The 23,936-nt window shown below is 55.4% G+C and overlaps 1 protein-coding gene across 6 annotated transcripts; it reads right to left on the bottom strand.

The window, feature by feature from the left end:
- Positions 1-113: 113 nt before the first annotated feature.
- Positions 114-23,595, bottom strand: LOC308178608 (opsin-5-like). 6 transcript variants are annotated; one of them, XM_080557511.1, is made up of 6 exons: positions 19,413-23,595; positions 9,752-9,839; positions 7,567-7,729; positions 7,099-7,226; positions 5,064-5,392; positions 114-3,817 (listed from the first exon to the last, which is right to left on the bottom strand). In XM_080557511.1, the coding sequence occupies exons 2-6, from the start codon at positions 9,837-9,839 to the stop codon at positions 3,245-3,247; spliced, it is 1,281 nt and encodes a 426-aa protein (XP_080413637.1). In that variant the 5' UTR covers positions 19,413-23,595; the 3' UTR covers positions 114-3,244. The 6 variants fall into 6 exon arrangements, with proteins under 6 accessions (XP_080413637.1, XP_080413634.1, XP_080413635.1 ...); XM_080557508.1 differs by lacking the exon at positions 19,413-23,595 and adding an exon at positions 17,004-17,614; XM_080557509.1 differs by lacking the exon at positions 19,413-23,595 and adding an exon at positions 10,010-15,861.
- Positions 23,596-23,936: the final 341 nt, after the last annotated feature.

The raw sequence follows: 23,936 nt of genomic DNA, 5'->3' as shown, positions 1-23,936 counted from the left end.
GGGTGGGGAGCACCGGTCCTTAAATAATGGCAGCAGCTGCTGCAGCACCCCAGCTGGGGCCATGGACTAAATCCAGATGGGCCCCAGCTGTGTGATGCCCAGGGCCTGTCCCTGCAGGTGGCAGCACCCAGGTAGCGGCAGCCCCTGGCCCCGCAGGGGAAGGGGACCTGCTGTTCGGTCTGGCTGCGGTGCATGCTTGTAATTACAGTGATTTTATTCTGTGCCACTACCTGGACATCTCCAGAGGTAGGAGTGTCTTGTGTGAGTGTAGCTTTAAACACACTTGCTATCATGGGCTTGCAATATTACGCATTCTTGCACTAAGCTAAAGGTGGAAGTGGTGATCTGGGGTTCTCCCACAGCAATAAAGGACCTGGGGGACTTGCAGAACCTTTTTTTCCTACCTCCTTGAGGTGATTTCTAGACTGTAGCATTTTTAAACTGGCAGAGGAAAGGGCGGCAGGACCGTGGCTGCTGAGCACAGCAGGGACCCACCACTGCTCGCACCCTGTGCTCGTCCCAGCCCTGAGCACCAGTCCTGGCCATGGGGACACGGCCTCATCCCTGCCCCACAGCAGCTGTGCCCAGAGGCTGAGAGCCCCCAGGAGATGGCAGCAGCCCCTCGTGTTCGTGTCCTCTGGTGGGAGCACAGAAGGGAGAGCTCTGTGTGCTGTGACCACCACCCCGTAGGACCACAGTGGCACATGCACCAACGAAATTTCCATTCATTCCAGAGCACGGCTACTAAGGTGTAATTGAATCAAGTCAAACTCAAGTTTTGCACGAGTGAATTTATTTTAAAAATGCACAAGCTCAGGAATGCAATGAATAGGTAACAGAGACACGGAGAGCTCAGGAGCTCCTGGCGTGACAGGGTGGCCTGGGCCCGAGGTGGGCAGCGGTGGCATGGGGGTGCTGGTGCCCAGCTCTGCACAGGGCAGGTGGGGCTGGATGTGGCAGCTCCCTCCTAGAGGTGCACACACGGGTCTGAAGCTTCATCCTCTTTTCACTGGCTGCCCTGGTATTTCTTTTTTTATTTGCAGCTTTTTCAAACGTTGCACAACTTTTGGTCAGCTGGGTTTTTTTGCATAGCACTAGTAGGAAGCAAAGCCATGCTTTTTGGTGTGTCGGTCCCAGCACGGCCTTCCTGTTAGTCCTTGGCTCCTGCCCCAAACCACCTGCACCTGCCCCAAACCATGTGCTCCTGCAGGCATCACGCACGTGCAAGGATTTCCCAGCACCGGGGAGGATGTGAGCACACCTCGAGATATCACAGACCCCTCTTGCACAGGCCCACTCCTGAAACAGGGAAACTGCTAAGGGAAAGCGGCTGTGTGGGAACGACCAAAGGACAAAAGCGAGTGCCACAACTCACGCTACCGTACACTAGTTAGAGCCATGCCGCGGGATCCGATAATGATAGCACACACAGAAAGCAGGGGCGGGCCCACTCATGCCCGTTGCTGCTGTGCTGTGAGCCTCTCAGCACACGGCTCTGAGCTCGTACCAGCCCCGGGTTGGGATCAGCGCTCGCAGCTGGAGGAGAGCATGGCGAGGGCACCGCGCACAGCGGACGCTGCCCGTGGATGGGGCTACCTATGGAAAGCACGGCCTGCACTGGGACTTGGCCATAACACCGAGGTCAAAAAGCCTAGCTCCTATTTCTAATGGCTGGGTTCAGCAGTACCAAGTTTGCGGCTTGAATGCGGTGGGTGTCTGCCCTCTGCTCCCCCGGGAGCGCACCCCTCTGCACACCTGCATGCCATGGCAGCCAGCGGCTCTTTTGTGAAGTGCTCTGGGCCCTCGCAACGGAGGAGGTTGCTGCATCGCTGCTAAGAAAAGGCAGTGGTGTGGTGCGGCTCTGGGAGCGACCTCTAAACCAGGAATTTCTGTATCTGGAGGCAGGAGGGCGAGCCCAGCGTGCGGTGCCGGGCCTGGCGGCTGGAAGGCAGAGCCATGGCCAGCAGCAGTTTCCCGGCGTTTGTGCAGCGAATGGCTCGCTGTCCCCATTTTGCCCAACACGATTTAACGCTGCAGCTCTGGCAATGGGTAATAGAGTGTTCTTTTCATTGACCAGTGACCCCGTAAAGCTCCCCCACAAGTAACTGGCTAGCTGGTTGCAGGAGGGCAGCACGCCTGGGACAACACCTTTCCCTCCTCTGCTGCTGACTCTGCCCGTCACCGTGAGCACGTCCTTCCTTCGCTGCCCGTTGCAGCCCCTGTAAGGCAGCACCAGCACCCAGCACCCCAGCCAGGGGCACGTGCTGCAGCTCCGTGCTCGGGGCAGCCCACTGGGAGATTCTCTTGCAGCGATGAATGGCTTTGCATCACGCCCTTTCACAGCTTCTCAGTCCTTTTTGGCCCTGCCTCTTCCCTTGGGGGTGAACTGCCCACACGCTGCTCTCTGAATTACAACCACGAGCTGGCAGCTTGCCATTCCCCAGCCAGTGGTGCCGATGGTGTGCGAAGCCCTGGCTTCCCAGCGGCACCTCCAGCCCCAGCCCCATCTCCAGGGGTTGCTCAGCCACAAATTCGCCATTCCCTGCCTGGAGAGCACTACCTGGGACCGGTATTATTCACGCTGGGATTATCTGAACCCCAGATTCTTACCCTAAAGGCAAGCTCCCATTGAGATTAACCGGATGGTGGTGGGCTTGCATTGCAGCTGAGGGAGTGGGGTCACCCAGCCCGTGCAGAGAGCAGTCTCTGAGAGGTATATGAAGATATTTCCGAGCCCCGAGTGAGGTAGCTGAAGGGCGCTCCCCGCGCCCTGGCAGGAGAGGACGTGGTCGGCTGCGGCTGCAGGAGCTGGGGCTGGGGGCACCTCACGACCCCCCAGCCCCCTCCTGCTGGGCCAGGCACAGTTTGTTAAGACAACCAAGTCCCTGCTTGGTCATCAGAGCACCAGGATGGAGAAACTAAGGCCCAGGGCCCAGAGAGCAAACAGCAGTAAAGCTGCAGCCTGGGGTTGCACCCTGGCCAGATTCCAGGCACTGGGGATCTGTTATTATTATCATATATATATATTGCAAGTGCAAATGCTAGGCTCAAAGTCACGAGAGCCACACCAGAAGGGGAGGCAAGGTTGGTGTCACGTCATCTGCAGAACATGCTGGGGACCTGTCGGATACAGAGATGAGAGAAATGTCGCGTTTGGGTTTTTCCACATTTGGGTTTTTCTTCCAACGAGGGGCTCGGGCGCAGCCGGGGCCGGGATGCCCGGGCACCGCTGGGCTCTGAGCTCTCAGAGGAGATCCTTCACGACCCCCGACGGCAGCACCTCCCCTGCCACGCTGGCAGCGCCCAGCCCTGACCTCCTCCGTGTCACCAGCACCATGACCTGCACAGCGCTCTTCAGCCCCGGCTGGCCAGCGGCCCCGTCGGCCAGGATGGCCAGGGGAGCGGGCGAGGGGCCGGGGCCCTGGGGCAGTTTGTAGCACCTGGGGTAGTTGCTGAAGCATTCAAAAGTGTCGCTGCAGCTCCTGCAGGCCCCGCGGTGGCGGCTGAAGCCCGGGGAGAAGCGGGTCCTGGTGTCTCCGGGAGGGAAGGGCTGGAGCGCGGTGCCCGGGCAGCCGCAGCAGAGGACGGCGCGGATGGCCTGGAGCAGCACGATGTCTTTGGAGAGGATCTTGTGGAAGTTGGGCTTGAAGAGCAGGTACACCAGCGGGTTGTAGAGCGTCGAGGACTTGGCAAAGACGGCCGACAGCACGAAGGCGAGCGCTGGCACCTGGCCGGCGCCTCCGCAGACTGCCCACAGGGCGACGACGGCGTAAGGGGTCCAGGCAGCCAGGAAGCCCAAGCACACAGCGATGCTCAGCTGCAAGAGGAGGAGGTGGAGGTGCTGTGAGACTCCTGCAGCATGCCTGAGGTGCCGACCCTCCCCAAAACCCAGCCCAAGGCCGACCACAGCTGCTGTGTGCGATGGGACCCGAGCTGTTGGTCGCACCCCTGGAAAAGCTCCTTGGCTCTCTGGGGCTGTCGTGCTGCACAGCAGGGTGTCAGACAGCACAGCCCCAAGCCTGCGCGTCCCAGCACGAACACACAAACCTGTGTTTCAGGCGGGTTACACCCCTGCCCACCTGGGAATACAGGCATAGCCTCAGCCCCTCGTGGCACAGACCTGGCTGCGAACAGCCTCTGCGATCAGGCCAGCATCAGACTCCAGCAGCCTCTGGTAGCACCCAAAATCCCTTCTGTAACCTGTGCTGACCGACCAAAAGGCTCCAGACATGGGTCATGCTCAGACCCCCTCCTCTAAGGAGGCACAAACATTTCCTTCAGGGTCAGGCTTGCAAGCTTTTTTTTTTTTTTTTTTTAAAGGGTATCCACTTTTTTGACATATCCCTGGTAAATTATAGTATTAGCTCATAGTCTGGGGAACAATGACTCATGCAAGCTCCTTTTATGATCTTTTCCAATGTGATTTAAAAGGAAAACTCCTCCACCTGATGGCTTTAAACGAGGAGAAATCTGTTATTGTCCACGGATGCAAACACCCGGAGAACTCACGGGGAGCAGCAGAGCCCCACGGTGCTGCTGCAGCCCCTTCCACCCCACAAGGACAGCGCGGTGCCAGCGCGGGACATCCAGCACGGGGCCATGCGGAGCAGCTGGTCGCTGCTGCGTGCAGCCAGTCCCACCAACAGCTCAGCCTGCTCTTCTCTTTCCTTCCTGCATCCGCGTTTGGGGCCCGGGGGGGGGACGGGCGGCAGCAGGTTGTTTGTTGCAACACGCGGGTTGTTTGTTGCACATCTAACGGGAAAATCATCGATGTGCCTGATCCTGGGGGTTCTGTTTGTGTCCCCGTGCTGGGTGGCAGCAGCATCAGCCTCTCCTGTTTAGTGCTCCCGGTCACACACCGGGATTTGCGCGGTGCGTGCTGCTCCCTCCTGCTGTGGGGTGCAGGAGCACGGGGCTGCCTTTGCTGCCATTTATAAAGCACAAGCTGATTCCAGCATTCAAGGCCGTGCTCAGGCGTTTGGGTCCCAGCTCTGGGAGCCCCCACCCTGCCCAGCAGCTCCGAGCGAGGCCCCCCCGGCGCTGGGCTCCCCGCAGCACCCTACCTTCACCATGGGGCCGTGCACACCGCCGGCTCTGCGCTGGGGGGACACGTGCTGCCGCACGGCTCGGCGGGACACCTGCACCGTCCACAGGATCAGCGAGTAGGAGGCGAGGATGAGGAGGCAGGGGAGAAGGTAGCAGAAGACGAAGAGGGCGAGGATGTAGAGCGTGGCCTCTCGGCTGGAGGCTTCCCAGGCGATGCAGCAGGCGGTCCCGTAGGGCTCGGGGCCGTAGCTGCCCCACTCGGCCAGGGGGGCCGTGGCGAAGAGCAGGGCGTACGCCCAGACACACAGCAGCAGCACGCCGGCGTGGGAGGGGGAGAACTTGTTACCTGCGGAGGGGCGTGCGAGAGGGGGGCGTCCCGAGGGGCAGGGAGGCGAGGGGGAGCAGGCACGGGGCTGCCACCTGCAGCCACCCGCACCCCTGGGCTCGGGGACAGGGGCAGAGGAGCGAGGAGGCGGGAGAACCGCGGGGGTCTCCCCCAAGCTGTGCAGTGAGTGCTGAAATGCCCCTCAGCATCGAGAGGCATCGCTGGAAGGTCGGGTGGCCGCTGGTGGCACGTGGAGGGGCGCTGCACCCACAGGCAGGACGAGGATGGGAGGGTGGCACAGCCTGCCCTGGGGCAGGGGGAGCTGGCTCCGGGGCTGCCCCAAACAGCCCCAGGCACTGTCCTTCCAAGGACTTCTCCCCTCCTACAGCCTGGAGGAGGTGACTCGGTTCCTTTTTGTCCCATCCCCCTGCAAACCTAAAACCCTCTGATCCCCTCAGAGCTCAGCGTAAAGTGCTAAATCTTCAGCCACCTGTAGGAATAACGTTTTCCTTTGAAACCAAGCAATTAAAAATACGTTGAGATTAGGCATTTCCTCACGATACACACGCGAGGGGAGATAAGCTCAACAGGCCACGGTGCCGAGCTCGGGAGCAGAACCTGCGCAGGGAAAGGGCACTGGTACCTGGCTGCCTTCTAACGGCCCCCTTTAATCTTTATCTTTCCTTCCACCTTTTAGTGATCTCCTGAGACGTGCTGGCACATAACCAAGGTGACTCTGCTCCAGCATCGCCCCTGAGGCAGTGGCAGGTGCCGGGCACACAGCACGTTGCAGCCTGCAGCAGCCCCCGGCCAGGAGCAGGTTCGGGGCAGGGACCAGGAGAGAGGGAGGGCAGGGTGCACCTTGGGTGCTGGTCTGCAAATCGCGCTATTTGATTTCATTTCCAATTTTATTTCTATCCTCGGTCTTTAATCCCAAGTTGATGCTGAAGACGCGTGGTAGGTGGAGGATTCGCAAACGAAGTGAGGGAATGAAGAAGTGACTCCAAACAGGAGCTGTGAGCGGACAGGGGGGTTCTGGGTCCCCTCACTTCTCTCAGCTACCCTCTGCATTGCTTGTCCTGAGCCAAGGGCTGGGGCTGAGCTTAGAGCTGCACTCCCCTTAGCTCTGCAGAGGAGGTCCAGGTGAGAACAGGGCTGCAAAAGTGAGCTACAGCACCGCAAACCCAGCCCTCCTGCATTAATTGTTTCAGTGAGTTAAACGCATCTGCTTATGGCTCTACCACCAGGGACAAGGGGAAGCGGCATTTCCTTGCACTGACAGAGCTTGTGATGTGGAGACTTCCGTGTGGCTTCCCAGATGCTGCACTTTGCTCTGCTCCAAGCCCACATCTGTCCGAAGCCCCACGACCTGCCTCGCACTGCCTGCACACCCCCTGTGATGCAGCGGCTGGGACTTTTCTCCATGGGAAGGACAGACCCTTGGCACCTTTTGGGGTGTTGCACTGGAGCCCTGCCATGAAGCAGGCTTTGGGTGCAGGGACTGCCGGATGCATGCAGAGGGAGCAGGGTGCTGGGGCTCTGAACCTCCCCGCAGACGGAGGGGTTAACACACAGGTGATAAAAGCCCCTGGAGACCCAGCGTATCGACAGGTTGCCCTGGGGCAGAGCTTTCCCAGGAGAGGTGGATCTGAGCGATAAGAGGAGGCAGAAAAAGGGTTCCGGTAACCGAGAGGGGTGTGGGCACAGCTGGTGCATCCAGCACCTACCGTATGCCGGGTAGCAGACCTTCAGGCAGCACACCGCGCTGAGCACCGTCAGGCTGGTGAGGCTGCACAGCCCAAACAGCACCCCGCAGAAGGCGTAGATGGTGCACATCGCCTGGTTGAACAGCCACCTGCAAGGGAAAGCCTCCAGCTATGCCCAGCCCTTCCCCTGGGCCTGGGGCAGCTGCGTGACATCCCCAAAAACACACGTGCACCACCTCACCCCTAGTTTGGTCCCCAAATGTCCTCGCCACAGGGGCTGGGAGCACAAGCAGTGTCCACACCGTGTGGGATGAGGACCAGCAAAGCAGCCCGGTGTGGGACGAACACCTGGGGAGCTGCGGCACCCCGCTGCCGCCCAGCAGCCTTCCTGGGGTCCCAGACCGAGCCCTGGCAATCCCCGTTTCCAGACAAGGTTTGAAAACCCCTCCCGGCTCCATCAGCCAGCGCAGAGCCACGTCCACGAGCTACCTGTGCGCGAAGAAGGACGGGGTGGCCAAGGGGAAGAGCGTCACGGTCATGCTCAGGTCGCTGACGGCCAGGTTGACGATGAAGAACTCGGCGGGCTTCAGCGTGGACCGCTTGCGGTAGGCCACCAGCAGGAGCAGCGAGTTCCCCGAGAGAGACACGAGGCCTGCAAAAGGGGCAGGCAAACCGTGCCGCGCGTGCGGGGCAAGGGGCGTCCCCTCCCCGGCACCGCGGGGCAGGAGGCGGCCCCGGGTCCCAGGGGAGTGGGCACAGGCAGCCGGGCATCTTCGTCTTCCCCAGCCTGCCTGCCTGTTCGTCCCAGGGGACAAACCTCCAGAGGCAGGGCAGGAGCCGGGACCTCCTGGAGGGGTTTGGAAGCAAACCCCGGAGATATCCACCACGGGGGGAGAGGGCTCTGGGCTTCCCCTCCGGAGCAGGATGAGGAGGGGAGCCCGTGGGACCTGCAGAGCTCTGTGAGCACATCTGGAGCTGCTTTCCATCGAATTTGATCCCTTCCCCTTCCTGAGATCCTGCAGAGGCAATGATGGTGCAGGACCTGGCCAGACTTAGGCCTTCCAGCTGGAAGGAGCGGGGGGCACTTCCTTCCAGCTAGACAAATAACGGGAGCTTTGTGTCATCGCTCTTCTGATGTGAGGCCAAGGACCCAGGCCCACTTGCCTTATTAATTTCTTCCTGGCAGTGTCACTAGTGTGGGTCTGCGCTGTCCAGTATCACGGTAACAAAATAAACAAGAAGAAAGGCATTGCGAAGATCAAGGAAAATCCAGACTAAATAAAAGAAGCTCTTTGTTTGCTATTAATGTGGTTAAAACAACAGTGGCAATTAATTTTTCATAACAAGGGCTTTCTCTCCCTCTCTTTTTTTTTTTTTTTTAATACTGTGTAATGGTGCTTTCATTGAGAAGAGTTTCTGTCTCCTCTGAAGGGGAATCTTTGCTGCTCTCGGGTAGGACTGGAGTTTCTCCCTAATGGATTCGGCTGTAAATTAAATATTGTGGTTACAGCCGGCTTCCAAAGCTGCTGAGCGGCCAACAGCAAAGTTCCTTTCTGAAACAGGACCTGGCCAAATCCCAGGCTTTGGAGTCCCAGGAGGGAAGCGAGATGCCCTTGTTCCCAGCCTCACGAGGCGTTTTTCCCCGCAGAGCTGCTCTGGTTCCCTGCTCGCGCCTGCACTGAGCACAGCTGGCCAGATTTACTCCAGGGAGCATTAGCACGTGGGGCACCGCTGGCACCCCAGTGGCTCCAGGAGCATCCCATGGGCTCGCCGTGCCCGCAGCGTGGGTGGCCCGACCCAGCCCATGTGGGGTGTCCCCAGGGCTCGCAGGCTCTGCCGCCTGCCCCACGTGCTGGGGCTGCCCGGTGAGGGGTGGCGGCTTTGCCCCCTGCGGGCTGCGATGCCTGGCCGTGGGGGGCACGGACAGCATGGGCACCAGGGGACAGGGGTCCTGGGGACCTTTCTGCCCCTTGTTGGCTGAACTGAAAACTGATGTCACGCCACCCTCTGTTGGTCCCGGGCAACAGGCATGGGGGTGGGCACAAACGGGTGCTCCCCGATCACCCCTGGGTGGTAGCCCAGGCCGGGAAGCACCAGAGCTGCACGTCCTGAAAGGTACCAGAATGCCGTGGTTGGTGGAAGAGACCAAAAATTGCCCTGTGGGAACCACAGCCAGCATGGAAAAGTACTGACTGACAGTCAGTCACCTCGCCGTCCTGTAAATAGCGGTCCTAAGCAAAGAGCCCCTCGAGCTCTCCAGGGATCGCAGCGGGCTGCGGCCTCAGTCTCCCTGAGGGGCCTCTCAGGGTGACCCCTCAAGGACCACGGCTCGCCCATGGGCGAACACCAACGAGGGAGAAGGGTGAGCAATTCACCAGAACAGGGAAAATCTCGTAAGTGCACCTGAGTTTAGAAACCCCATAATACCCTGCAGGGTGTCTCACGTGCATTCTTGAATCTTGAACGATGTCGCTGTTCTGATTGTAGTAAAGTCCACTGAATTGTTATGTCAAACTGGCTGATGATTAAGTATTGCTAATCATACAACCTGATCTTGTGATTTACTTTAAGAGTGTGAAATAAATCCTAAAGGGAAGTCGGGTAAAAACCTATTTGTGACACCCCTGCGCTGCCGGCAGCAGGGGGAGAGGTGCAACAGGCTGCCTTTCCTTACCGAAGACTAAGTAGAGTGTGCCAAAAATCAGGTCTTCTCTCTCCGACAGGGTGGAGGTGAACACGGAGGCGTTGGACGCATTTCCCATCTGCAAAGCAAGGTACAGGCGGGGGTGAGAGCGTTTTGGGGAGCTCGGCAGCACCCAGCACCCCGGGGTGCCCCGGGGCTGGCTGCTGGAGGCTGCTGCGATGCTGGGCACCGCACCGAGACAACTGGGGGGCTGGCAACAAGATCAGGCTGCTAATCCCACTTGATTACTGTTTCTTTAATTACAGATTACACCGATAATCTGTATTATAATTATAACCCGAGCCCCACTGCTAGCAGCTCAGAACTTGAAGGTGAACAAATGTAATACCAAAAAAAAAGGAAGCAAAAAGCCAGTCCCTTTCTTGGGGTGCCTGACCGAATCCCGGCGGTTTATCAGCCTAATTGCTTTCCCTGCTATTTCGTGCAGCTGAGCCAAAGGCTCCCGAGTGCTCAGGAAGTTAACAGGGGGGAGTGGAGCGGAGCAGCAGATGCGTTTCAACTTATTCACTCCCTTCACTGATAACAAATAAATGGAAAAGTATTTCCTTCAGGTGGAGGAAAAAGGAGGGGGGAGAGAAAATAAGGATGTAATTATGTGTTTCGATAGCTGTTAGCTTGCTGTCTGGGATGTTTAAGGCACGCATTAGGCCTGCCTCTCCCCCCGAGGCTGGGTGAGAACCGAGGACGCTGCCCTGCCGGGAGACCGCGGGTCTGGGAGAGGGAGGCAGCTGGGGCCAGCCCGGGCTCGGCTTCGTGCTGACAAGTGGCAGTGCCCACGGGACACTCATTCCTGCCCCGTATCCTGGCGTGCTGGAGCAGGGAGCTGGTCTGGCCTCGTGGGAAGGGGATGAACAAAGGTCATACACCCAGCGCAGCTCCCCGGTTAATGTCCCGGCACAGCTCAGGGACCACTCGTGGATGGTGATTGTGAAGGTGCTGCCCCTTCACTGGGGGTTGGTGCCTGGGGGTTTGCATCCTGAGAGCAGGGCAGGGGAAATAGGGCTGGGAGAGGAGAGCGCTGTTGGCCCAGGCTCTGAAAGCACCCCGCTGGAGGAAGAAAAGAGGGAGGTGCCACGCTGCAGCCAGCGGGGACAAACGGCACGGTAGACCCAGACGGAGGCTACCCCAAACTGGAAGACGGGCTTCAAGCACGAGTCCCTGCAGCCCCAGGTCCCACTTGGGCTGCAGCACAAGGGCACAGGCAGCACCATCCCTCCCTGCCTCTCCATCCAGCCACAATCCTACTTGGGAGCTACGTTCCCAGGAGATGGAGCGTTTCTTTCCATCGGTACCACTGCCGTGGAGCTCACATGTAACTACAATTGTTACCTGCACCCAGGTAGAAGTGCCCACCCCACATCCCAGGCTGCATTCAGACAGATGGAGGTAATTACCTGAAGTAACGAGTAAATTAGCATGGAGTGTAAATGTTGTAAATTTTAGGGCACTAATTGGTGTTGAACTGCCAGGAGATCCTGCCAGTAGTTCCTTGCTCTGTGTATTACTGCCCTGCGCTGCCAAATGCCAACAGACCATGGATCCTCTGGCCTGCTTCATGGTTTTGGGGGGCCAGGGGGGCACACAGCCCACGGGATGTGTACAGCTCACGTGGGCTCACTGAGGGGCAGCAGGTGGGACCATCTCAGGCCTCTGGTGCTGAGCAATCAAACATTTTTATGACTGGATCTCTCCTGCTGGACCAGTGCCTACATGCTCTACAGGATGCTGGATAATTCAGTCAATGGGAGCTGCAAACGTCCTCGGTGGTTCTCAGTCTGCTCGGATGAACTCCCAGCCTCTCCGGGTGGTTCCTGCTCCCCCAGCGAGCAGAGACAGTGGGAAGCCAGGAGCTGGTCTGTGCAAAACTGTCCTGGTGAGGGTGTGCTGCGCAGGGAGCTGTGGGGCCCTGCGGGCAGAAGGAGCAACAGCAGGCTGGATTTGGGCTCGCTCTCTCGTGTAGACGTGGCCAAAGCCCTTGTGCTGCTGGCAGACTCCCACACACTTGAGACGTGCTTTGCCCAGGTTACTGGATTGACAGCTCGATGCAAACGTGATTTTAAATTAAGCTCCTCTTACATCAGCCTGCTAAGCTCTGAGAGGCTCTCAGGAGGCTGTGTGGCACGCTTGTCTCCTTCCTCGGCTCACTTATTGGATTTGGGTGATGAGAAGGAGATACTGCCCTGCTTCAAACGCTCCGTCCTCCTGCCTGGCTCTGGAAGGCTGCCCCGTGGTGCTGGACGGACATTGTGAAGACAAGCGTGCACAGCCAGGAGGTCTGACCACTTCTCTTTGGGTTTCCCAATGCAAAACTGCTTCCTGCCACAACCTTTCACTTTGGTGAAATTACAGCCACACCTGGGATCTTTCCAATCTTCCTCTGTGTGCAGCAAAGCATTCACGTAACAGCAGCGTGTGCTGTATGGAGGAACGAGACCCTGGCTCTCACCTGCCAGCTCGGACGAGGCTGCTGGCCCGTGAGGTTGGAGGCCCAAGCACCCGTTGGTGTGACTGCGCAGGCAGACGTCAGCCACGCTGACAACAAAGGGTTCAGGCAGGGCGACGTCCCAGCTGACGTTAAGGTGGGAAGCTGCACGCCGGTCCTCAGCCGGAGCTGGATACCCAGGGAAGCAGTTCCTTACCTGGTCTTTTTACACTTGCACCCCACTAAAGGCACCTCTGAGTACTTCAGCTAGCTCAGCTCCTAACCTGCTCCTAGGATTCAACCCGAGGGGTTAGGCTGAAGGCGACCGTCCCCTCCTGTGTCCTCAGCCCCAGGACCCTGCGGCTTCAGCGTGCTCCCTCTGCACGGGCAGCCTGCAGGAAAACCTGCCTGAACGCTGCTCTCCCGGGGGTTACACTGCAGGGCACGCCAGGCTGGGCATCGAGAAGGCGCTGCTTGCTTTTGGGGAGGCAACAAAACCACCCGGGGGGAGCACAGGGGCCTCGGCGGGGAGATGCTTGCTGTGTCTCCTTGCAGAGCTCAACCATCGCTGGGTTCCTGGCAGCAGGACCCCGAGGTGAGCCCCCTGCAAGCACTCCGTGTGCTTTCACACCCAGCATTCAGGCCGAATCCCTCCCTTTATCGCCTGCGCAGTGCAGACTTAGGCTCTCCCTGGAGATTTTCACTGGCATTCCTGATTTGCTGGGCACAGGTGCTGGAAACCCCTTGCAGGAAAATTGCAAACATTTCCCAACCTTTCTTCACCTGCTTGGTGCAAGTCTTGTCCCTGGCCTCAACTCCTTGCTGTATGGTGCCGTGACTCATAAAGGATACCAAAATCAGTGGGGCTTGTGCTCAGGTTTTGTTTAAAACCTCGTGAGTCATTTTATCTTAGGAAAAAGCAGCAATGGCAAATCTGGGCTTCAGTGGAAGACAGCTGGCGGCAAGAAAGGCAAGGAGAGGATCTAAGATTTAAACTGAAGGGAGCAGGTGGAATTAACAGGATGCTGCAGAAATTGTTAAAAACGCAGAAAAATCTGAGTGCTCTGAGCCCTCACCCCCGTTACAAGCCCTCCCTCCTCAGCAGCTCCTCGTCCATCCCTCCTCGTTCTTGCAGTGCTGGTTTGCCAGTTCCTGATGTTTCGGTCTCTGCAATTAAAGCTTTTTATGTCCAGAAGGACAATCAGAAAAGTTCTCCGACAAGGCTTCTCCATCACAAGGAAGTAGAAAAGACTGGCGCCCAGCTTCTCCCTTTTTCAGGCCACTTCCTAAGAGGTTTGTGAGGAAATGGGAATTGCTCCTCATCTACACACGCAGGAGCAAGCAGGGCAGGGAGAGAACATCCCCCTGCCACGTGTTGGTAATTGCCAGGGAGAAAAAGCTGCTTCAGAATATTTAATATCACAGCTAACAGAAATCCAGTCTCAAAGTGCTTTCTGTGATGAATGTCCTGCAGAGCCCACCTCTCCCTTCCTTGCATGCCAAAGCGTTTTAATTGCTGTTAAGGTTAAATTTATTAGAAAACCACCAGGTTACTGGACCCGCACCGTGAACGCGGAAAGGGAAGGAAGGAGGAGGCCTTGCTACATATTCCTCACCTTTCACATTTCTCTTCAGAATTTCTTGAAGTGACTGTTACTTTCCCCTTAACTGTAAACACACAGAAAACGGACAGAGCTCCCGGTCACATTTTGGACGTGCCCGCTGAGATGGGAGCCTTTGGGATAACTGCACACCGCGCTGGGGGTGGGTGCCCCCCTGTCTGGGGCACGGGGTTACAGCACGTGTTCACACCAGCGCCTTCAGCGCCGCCGGTTGTTCCCACCGCCCCTGTAGGCACCCCGTACCAGCCCCAGGCTGCCGAGGGGCACCTGGGAACGGGGCCAGGAATGACCCCCCTGGAGCAGAGCTGGTGCAGGGGGAGGGAGTGCAGTGGAGGGGGTCGCGGAGGTGCTGGGTGCTGGTGGTCCCCTTGCCCGGGGGGGGACACACGAGGACTTAACGGCTGTGGTGAAAGGGGCCGGCTGGGCTCATCTCCCCGTCTGCACCCTGGACGCTCAGCGCTTCACAGCGCTCACTCCCTTGCCCTCCTGTGCACTTTAGAGAATAAAGAGTGCCCGTGGTACGGGGACGCGTGATTTATGCCTCCCTGTTCCAGACTGAGTGGCTCTGGCCATGAGAATGATATCCTTTATTAACCTAATTGCAAACAACCTTTATTTGGGGCCGAGCAAGTCACTCCTGAAACTCTCATAATGCACAGTTCTCCTCTAGGCCATATTTCATGCTTCCCCAGCAGCCTGTGGGAGCAGACACGCTGAACACAGCGCATGCACACCGCCTGCCTGCGACCCTTCAGCAAAGCGTACATCAGGAACGCGGGGAGGAAGGAGGGCCTGTGGTCACACAGCTGCACCGCTGACGAGACAGGGCAAGGCCCAGCACAGTCTGGAAGGAATTGTTCCTGCTCCTCACACGTGTGGCAAAGGCAGGAGAGAACTGGCAAAGCCTGCAGGACTTCATTTCCTTCAGAGCCCTGGCAGGTCTCCATCCCGCGGTACAGCAGGGAGCTGCGGGTGTCCCGTGAGAACAGGCTGGTAAAAAGTAAATAAAATCCAGGGGAGATGAACTTCTGTTTCTGGTATATGACTTGGGACAGGCTTTATTTTTATGGTTGTACTTGAGCTATTTGCAAAACACACGTCGCTTGTTGTAATGCAGAAAATGATCAAACAGCATCTCTTGTACTGGTAGTACTGACAGACATGCTGATGTCATTGACACGGGGACTACAAATCAGTTTTACAGAAATAAATGGTCATTTTGTGTCTGAAAGTAAATCACCAGCCAGCCCCTGTACACTTACCTTAGCTATGTGCAGTGCACGCACAAGTGGAGCTAGGGCCAGCACAAAAGCTACTGCACAAATCTCAGACTTCCCCATGCCATTTCATTTGGGGCTTGTAACGCCTTTCCTCCGCAGATGAAGTTGGTGGTGGTGCACTGTCTGAGCCCACGTGTGCGGGACGCTGGCACCCGGCCCTAGTTGCTGCTTACCTGTGCCTTTACCCTTCTGAAGCAAGACAGTGTGCGACCTGCCCCCCTGCCGACGTTACAATCCTGTGCTGGCCCAGCTTGCCTGCTGGCAGCCTGCACGAAGCCGTCCCTTGCTCTGCTCTCCCCCAGGTGAGCGTGTGACAGAGGGCAGCTTGCAGAGCCGCTGCCTGCGCTGTCACGGTTAGCGGGGAGAATCACAAGCTGCACAGCCATCAGCGCACGGACTAAACACTTTCACGCTCATTTCTGACAGAAACAGCTGCTGGAGGTTTGTTACAGCTCAAAGAGGTTCAAAAAAACAAGACTCTGCTCAATCAAGACTACATCTTTACCTCCTCCGGGAGGGCCTTCAGTCGAGAGTGTCTCTTCGTGGGCTCCCCAGCGGGCACGACGCAGCCCTTTAAAATCAAACTGCCTGGCCACGTAGTCTTTGAGCATACAAAGCTGTTGCTGAATTTGATTTAAGCTCCATTGCTCAGGCTCTGTTCTAAGAAGAGACAGACTGTGAAAGCTCCTTTCCCCTCAATTTAATCAGACTTCAAAATGAGGTGAAGTTCTCCAAACAGCTGCTGCCGCAGGTACCTTAGCAGGAAGCCCTCATATTCTGCATCCAGACCCTATTCTTGTGTTCAGAGGAAGAACCGAGCCTAAGCCTACATCCCAGGTCCACATCGGGTATCTGGGCACACGGGAGGACTCTGACACGGCTGGGCTCTCCTGATCACATGCACTCCTGCTGTCTGCCTGAAAAACCCTACAGTGTATTTTGTGTGATTGTTGGTTTTGCCCTTTCCCTCTCCAGCCTTCAACAGTTGCCTTTTTTCAGCCAACGTGCCACAAGTCAGAGCCTTTCTTGGAGAGGAGGAGGAAACCTGATGAGCCTGAAACCTCAGCTGACCTCCAGCCTCTTTCAATAGTGAGTGGCAGGAATCGATCAGTGCCATTCCTAGCGCAGGGGAAGCTCAGACGCCGCTCCCTGCCTAGCAAATACAGCGCATAAAAACTCACAGAAAGGCAAAAAAGCACAGTGAGTGACTGCTCATATCTGAAAGACAGACTGCAAAGATTTTACAGGAAAGGCAGCCCTCTGCCCCCCCCAGAAACCGCTTCGTAGATCGCAAAGTTGACCTGTGCCCGGGCTGCCCTTCCCCTGGGTCACACACAAACCAGCCCGCTTTCTGCCTCCCTCCGCTAGCCATCCAGGGCTTCTGCTAGCCCACTGAGAGGGGGCAGCCCCACGCCCCCCCGGGGGCTCTCAGAAAGCTGTGTCACTTACACACCCCCAAGCCCCCGAGGCTGCCGGACCCCATCCGATGGGGACCGCGACCCCCGCCCCGAACCCAGGGCAGGGGGTGCTGGGGGGGCTCCGTGTCCTGCCGGGGGGTGCTGGGGGCAGCGGGACCCCCTGTCCCGGGGGGGGGGGCAGGTTCCGTGCCCGCGGCTCAGCACCGGGGCTGCGGACAGCTCCGTCCCGAGCCGCCCCGAGCCGCCCTGCCCAGCTCCCACCCCGCAGGGCTGGGACCCCCCCAGCCCCATCCCCTCCTCCCCATCCAGGCACCCCCACCGGCTGGCCCCGGAGCTGCTTTCAGAGGGAAACTGAGGCACGGGGAGCGCAGCTCAACCCCCCCCCCCACCACCCCCCGTGGGCTCGGCATGCCCAGCCTCCCCCTTTTCCCCCCCAGCCCCAGCAGGGACCGTCCCCCCGGTGCCCGGCGGTGCCCTCACCTCTCCCCGCGGGTCCAGCCCGGCCCCATGCTGCGCCTCGAGGTGCTCCAAGGACATCCTCGGAGCGACAGGGGAGGAGGTGGGGAGCGCTGCGCCGAGCCCCTTGCCGGTCGGAGCTGGGGTTTGTTTTCCACCTGAACCACTCGACCTGTCTCTGCTCGGCAGAAGACAAGTCACGGCCGTCACTTAGCCGCACGCTTTGTTCATTCTCTCCACATCAAGAGCTTCCCCTTGGCTGCCAGGGATAAATGGGAACGGTTTCAAAAAGCCTACTGCTCATTGTTAGAGCTCCAAGTGTCGTCAGGGCTGCCGGTCAGCTTGGAGCTGGTGCCTAAACTCGCTGCGGAAAGGAACCCCAAAGCTGGAGAAATGCACAGCATTGCCATATGTGCTCTACTTGCTTTGGCAAGAGCCTTCATGAGAAACATCTATGGACCGAACAGCTATGTAAACAGATATGTGCTGAGATTAATATAAACTAAAACTTATTTGTTGTTTGTGTTCCAGACACGCAAAGGCCTCGGCCAAGTCTGAGGCTCCATCACGCAGACTGCTCTGCGTGGCCACGGTTAACCCAAGGAGCCTGACATCCCCAGGGGACGTGCCTCACCTTCCCCCTCTTACCCGGGATGGACCCGAGGCACAGGACTCAGTCAAAAGCTCAGACACAGGCAGAAGCACTTCCCACTCCATGCTGTGTGCGGGGACTGCAAACGTTACTAAACTTTGTGGGTCGGTCTCCAGAGTTGCACTACTCTTTCAGCTCAGTTTCCTCGGGAAACAGACCTACATCTCGCTCTGTCTTTTCTCAGCAGCGCCTCTCCTTCCCCAAACATTTAATTCCATCAGCCGTTCTCACCCAGATTTGGAAGAGAGACTGAAATCTCTGACATAATTTAGTTCCTGCTGGTCTTGTGCCGGGGGGAAGGCCCAGAAGTTGCTTGGAAGAGGGATGAGGGCTCAGCTGAGATGCCACGCAGCAAGCAGCCGATCCAGCAGCACCCACAGACCCTCCTGGCTCCCTGCCTCCCTTCTTGTCTGGAAGAGATTCCTCGGAGAGATGGGGGTTACAGAGCTGATGAGACAAAATGAGACCTGCAGGAAACTGGACTTTGATTCTGGCTGTACACAGAACAGGTTTGGTTTTTTTGTTTGTTTTTTTGTAAAACTGAAGCATGTGGTGAGCTGTGCTTAAACCCAGCCCCAGCACACTGTTTCAAAGCTCTTTTTGTGCAGCAACAGTCAAGGCACAGAGCAAGTCTTGAGTACTTTTGATCTGGGATTTAACCGACAGGTTGATTCCTAGAAATCAAGATTGACTAAAAGCCTGTTATTTGCCGCGAATCCTAGAGACTTCAGTATAACCATTGTTATCTCAAGCATCCAATTTTGGTTTTTTAAGCTCCCTCTTCCTCTTCTCCCCTGGAAAAAGAAAAGGGAAAAGGAAAAGCAAAGAGAAAGGGAAAAGAAGAATATTTGAGCTATCAGCCCTCCAAAGGAACAGGAGCCCAATTGACAGAAAGTTACCAGAGATGCTGGAAGCATTACAAAGCCAACAGGAGACGAGCTATGTCAAACCTACACAGCGTCACCTGTCCCAGAACTGATATCCTTGGCTGCCAACAAGGAGCGTTTGAAGTGGAGAGGACTGGCCAGGCAGGTCACAGCCTGCGATTAGGCACATAGTTCGGAGTCCCGTTCCCCTCTCAACACCCACATTAATCATAGAGCTGGAACTGTAATCCTGTTTCATTTTTCTCTGTCTCTCCTTCTCTGTCCCATTTGGCACAGACTAAGGCTAAAGAGAAGGGTTTTTTAGTACTCTTCTGTCATATCCCAAAGAGAACTACCTTGTGTTGAGTCTTGAGGCTGTAGGTACTCAAGCCTTAGTTTTGCTCCTAATCCATCGGAGCCCATTTGCACCAGCTGAGAAGGCTTTGCACAGCTGATCCCACTAATTTAGGGTCTTGGTTCCAGCTACACTTCAAAAAGAGACCAGGGTTTAACTCACTAAATGCCTGTTTAATCCCCCCCTTCTATGAAGAGCAAACAGCTTTCCTGCTGGAAGATACTTCCTCTACGTTCTTTTGTAAGCCTGTGCTAATCAAAACAAACAAGCCTCTTTGAGTAATTAAACATTTATGCTTTTAAGCATACGAACACAGAATGCAGCATAATTGTAGAAAGCTCAGGGCAATGAGAGTGAGCACAGGGCTCACTGCTGAGCCAGACAGAGGTTGCAGGGCAGGCAGGATCTCTTCTGTAACACCACCGGCCTCCAGACCCAGCAGCGAGCACTGCTGATTTCACTTTTCAAACAAATAATCCTTGTGAGTCCTTTTCCTTGTAAAGAACTTGAAAAGGGAAACAAACAACAGATATCCACGGCTCTTCAAAATCTGCACTCACCTTCAGCCAAGGAAGACTGGTGGAGGAAGAAAACACCTATGCACTTGAACACCCAGGTGTGTGCACGTACCACATTTTCCTGCCCAGAGGAAGCCAATAAGCTGTGTTGCAGCCAACATACAACATGGCTCACCTCCTAAAGCTTTCAGCCAGCTCTGTCTGAGTGACAAAGTTTATGAAAGTTGCCTTGTGCTGCAGCTGTACCACTGAAACGTTATACTGACTGCTGCTTGCTCAGGCAGCCTCCTCTGGGCAGGCTGCTGCTCCCCGCATGCACCCGGCTCTCCTGCTCCCCAGCTGGCACAGCGAGGACATGGGTATCACCTTTGCACCACGTAAAGAAGTGCTGGTGCAGCCCAGCTGTTCCCATCAGAGGTTTCAGAGTGCTGTGTCCTTGCCCACCTCAGCTTCGCATTTCTGAAGTCCAGATGGGAAGCAACCTGAAGCTCATATCCCTCTTTTAACTGCCAGCTCACCACCAGATACAGGACCCTTCCCTGGGAGCACCGCATCAGAATGCTGGCTGCACAACACTGATAGTGTTGGAGATAAGAAGATAAGACTTCAGGAACCACCAGTCTGTCTGCGGTCGGACTTCTTTCATTGTGGTTTCATCCCTATGTTGAAAGACACTGACTGCAAGAATTTGTAAGCATACCAGGGTGTTTAGTCATTTAAACTATATAATTCTGCACCTCATTTGTATGTGCAAATACTGCAACCTTTTCCATGCAAACTGTGACTATTGACACACAAATATTCATTATGGAGATGTGTGTTTACAGCTAATTTACTTGTGTAATAACCATATGCAGAAAACAGACACGCAGCCGTGCCTCCCTTCCGCATATCAACCCTGACTCTCAGCACTGCCCTAGTGGCAGTCCCTGACTGGGAACTCGTACCTGTACCGCAGCATGTGCTTCGCCACAGTGAGCTGGGGAAGCTGTTTTTAAGGAGCCAAGGACAAGAGGATACACAGCCAGTGCTGTCAGGTGCTCAGTCCTCTGTGTGTTTCTCCCATCTCTGGCCATTATTTGCATTGATGGCGTTTACATTTATTGATAAAAACATTCCTTGGGGTATCGAAGGGACATGGCAGAGCATCTATTTTCAGAGACAAAGGAGCTGGGATTCTGCCACCCAGCAAAAGATACCAAGCCAGCTGCTCGGATCTGCAAGGACATTGAAAGATAAGATGACAAACATTGACTGGGGATAGGGAATATGCTGGGGAAACAGTGCAGGTTTCCCAGTACCAGGAGACTCAAATGGTTTAAGGGAAAAAAGGGAAAGAAAAAGAATAAAGAATCGGATTGGTGTGGTGGAGGGTTAATTCCTTTCTTGCTCTGCCTGGAACAGGTGTCTGAGAAACCATCCAGCTTCAGAATCATTAGAAGAAAATTCCAGTGCAATATATAAGATATTCTAATTGTTATATCTAATTATGAGGAAGAGTAAATCACCATGAAAATACTATCTGTCAAACAGAGCACAAACATCTACCTGACAATCAAACCGGGAGCTGCCATCCATCTTCCCAGACTGCTGCTGTGTGTAAAAAGACACTGTTTGTACACAGGAAGTACAAAAGTGCTTCTGGAGTTATTGCAAGGTGCTATTAATATGATAAATATTTAAATGGTTACATAAAGTTGGTCCAAAATCCAGACTTCACTAAGCATGTATTCTCAAACTGAAGAATGGAAGGACTCTGCACTATCAGACTGGATTTTGCTAAGCGGTTGCACAGAGATGTTTGTAACAGTGCTTTGTGAAACATCTGGTATTAAATTAAATAAGAATTTTTAATAAACCATTAATTTCCTCAGCAACACAAAAGTCCGTCCCACCTGCATGACCACAGACAGGTCTAACTAAGCCAGCATCCCTAAGACGACAGCACAAACTGCACCTTGCCCCTAAAGCTCAAATTTCTATCCCCTTCCTCACAGCTTGCTCTTTGTCCATCAAAAGCCATGGACAAATGGTAAAATGGAGTAAAATGGAGTTGTCGTGACTATGCAGGGCCAGAACACAGCCCCCTGTTGCAGTGCAGGAGGCACCCACGTGTAGGGCGCTGCTGGGCCTCAGGCCCCGTGCTGGCCCCGCAGGGAGACCGCCCGCACCCACTCCTCACTTGGTGGCTTCCCCCCAGGCCAGCTGCACCTGCGTGCTATTTTAAGTACGAAACACAGAATAATTCTTGAAAATTTGGAAATAGACTCAGTGGGGAATTCAGCAGAGGCTCAAGATAGCCCTCGGGAGAGGGCGAGCACCCGCCATTTGGCGGCGGAGAGCCCAGCCTGCAGCCCATGACATGTCGGGCTGGCAGCTGGTGGCTGGGTTGACCATAGCCAGGCAGGATCCTTTATGGGCCGTGCTGCTCAGAGAACGAATTAAGCAGCCCATCCAGTCCGTGATGGTTGCTTTGATGGCCAAGGCTGGGATTTTGGCTTCTGCCTTTTGAACAGAAAGCTCTGTGGAAGTGCTACACGCATCCGCAAGCTGCTTCAGCTATATAAAAATGCTATTAGGCTTCTCCGTGTTACTGATCCATCTCTGAAGCACCAAGTGCCAGGTTCATTGCACAGACCTCCTACACTGCCAAACTGTTACTGGTTCTTCCCATGTATTTATCTATCCTGTTTTTAAGAAGCAAAGGGGTGACCGAGTTCAGATTTCCATTTAGGATTTTTACAGCACTGTGGCTGGGAAGCAATTTGTGAATTTATTTGGATTTCAGTGCTTTGGTGGTACAAATGTTTTATTTCAGAATTAGGTGAGGTTATCCAGTACTCCTCTGTGAGTGCTTGTCATTGTTCAGGCACTGGCTGGCTAAGAGGCAGGAAGGACTGTATGTCGTTGCAGTCAATCATTAGACCGAAACTATCTTGAAATCCACAGACGTCCAGGGACTACAGAATTTTTTGAGTCCTGTTACAGATTAGTAATGGCATTTAATTCATCCCTAATAATCTCCTTGGCCCCGGAGCTGGGTGCTGAGGGTTTATTGCTCTGGCAGATGTAGCAGCCTGCAGGGTCACTGCAGCCCCCACCAACCGCCCGGCACAGACCACCTCTGTACCTTGCTGGGGGGGCTGCAGTCATGCCTCCATGTACTTGTTTCTGTGGCATTGGTCTCTGGAAGAATAACCCAGCAGTTATCCCCCAAAATGGAAGCATTGCCTTTGCATGGATCAGCTATCCATTGGAGGTGTCCAGCACTCGATGCCTCTGCTTGCTTCACCTCTCCTTATTTAAGAGCAACATGTGCATCCAGGAATGTCAGAAACTGAGGGGTTGAGCAGCAAATCAAATAAGGTGTTGAGCAGCAAAATCGTTCCCCTTCAGCATAAAATTGAGTTACACGTTAACATCTTTTAATGCACTGAGCACTGATGTGATGTCGGGAGTCGATAACAGTGTGTAAGCACCATTTGCACGCACCCCAGCAGCAGGGGCACATCTAAGCACCCGGTGAAACATTCCATTTTCATTCCAATGACTTTTAGGTGCCAAGTCTTACAGAAAACTCTCAAATGAGAAGCCACTCACCACAAAGCCAAGAGAGAAGAACTTCTACCACACTCGAACCATCCCACCGCAAGGCTGGGGGTTTCAGCTAACAAGTTTACAACCAAGCGTGAGGCTCTGCCCTGGAGGGGCCGACACACAGGAGCGTGCTGCTTTCGGCAGTCTCCATTGCAGCAACGTTCAAGCCTGGCAGACGTGCTGAGCAGGCAGCTGTGGATGATTTTGCCTTCAAGCACTGCAGCTAGATTTTCCAGAGATTTTGATCAATGCCCTTGGTAACTCAGACCAGCCCCTGGCACACTCAGGTGTTACCTGGACCACAGGGGACGAAGCCCAGTGCCGCTGTGCTGGCAGCAGGGAGAGATGCAGCAGATTTGCTCCCAGCATTGGGACTCTGCTTCCTTGGTCACCTCTAGTTGCTTCAGCTTCTCTCTCAGGAGAAAGAGGGTGTTCTGAGACAAAGTTTAAATTGGCAAAACGTGTTGGGTTCACTGCCTGGGGAGCTGTTCTGAATATTTAATTTTTATTTATCATAGCCTACAGAGAAAATCAGTCAGTAACGTGCAAATTAAAATTGCACCGTTAGAGGAGCCTGCAAGAGAAGCGACGTTTAGCTTTTTCATTAGCTAACAGTGACAGATACAGGCTGGGAACATGTTCCACAGCATGAACATGGAGCCCAGCTGCAACCTAGGGGGCAGCGAAGCCTGGAAGACCCTCAGTTGTTTGCAGGCAAATGGCAGAGCTGTCCTCAGAAACACGGATCAATGACAACACGTGTGCAGAGATTTGGAAGCACGTTGCTCAACCTCATACAAAGAGGATGGAAATACTTTTCTCTCTTGTACATCCAGTTTGCAGCGGGACAGGGAAAGGAGTGCTCGGAGGCGTCATCCCGCAGCTGCCCGCCTGTGGGGCAGGAGCCTGGGGCAGGGCGAATGTGCCGGAGCTGGCAGCACGGAGAGGCCACTGCAGCACCTCCCAGGA

The sequence above is a fragment of the Anser brachyrhynchus genome, assembly GCF_964034855.1.
Source record: "Anser brachyrhynchus genome assembly, chromosome: 16".
Classification (NCBI taxonomy): Eukaryota; Metazoa; Chordata; class Aves; order Anseriformes; family Anatidae; genus Anser; species Anser brachyrhynchus.
The sequence above is the reverse complement of the archived record's forward strand: the minus strand, read 5'-3'. Positions and strand labels throughout refer to the sequence as shown.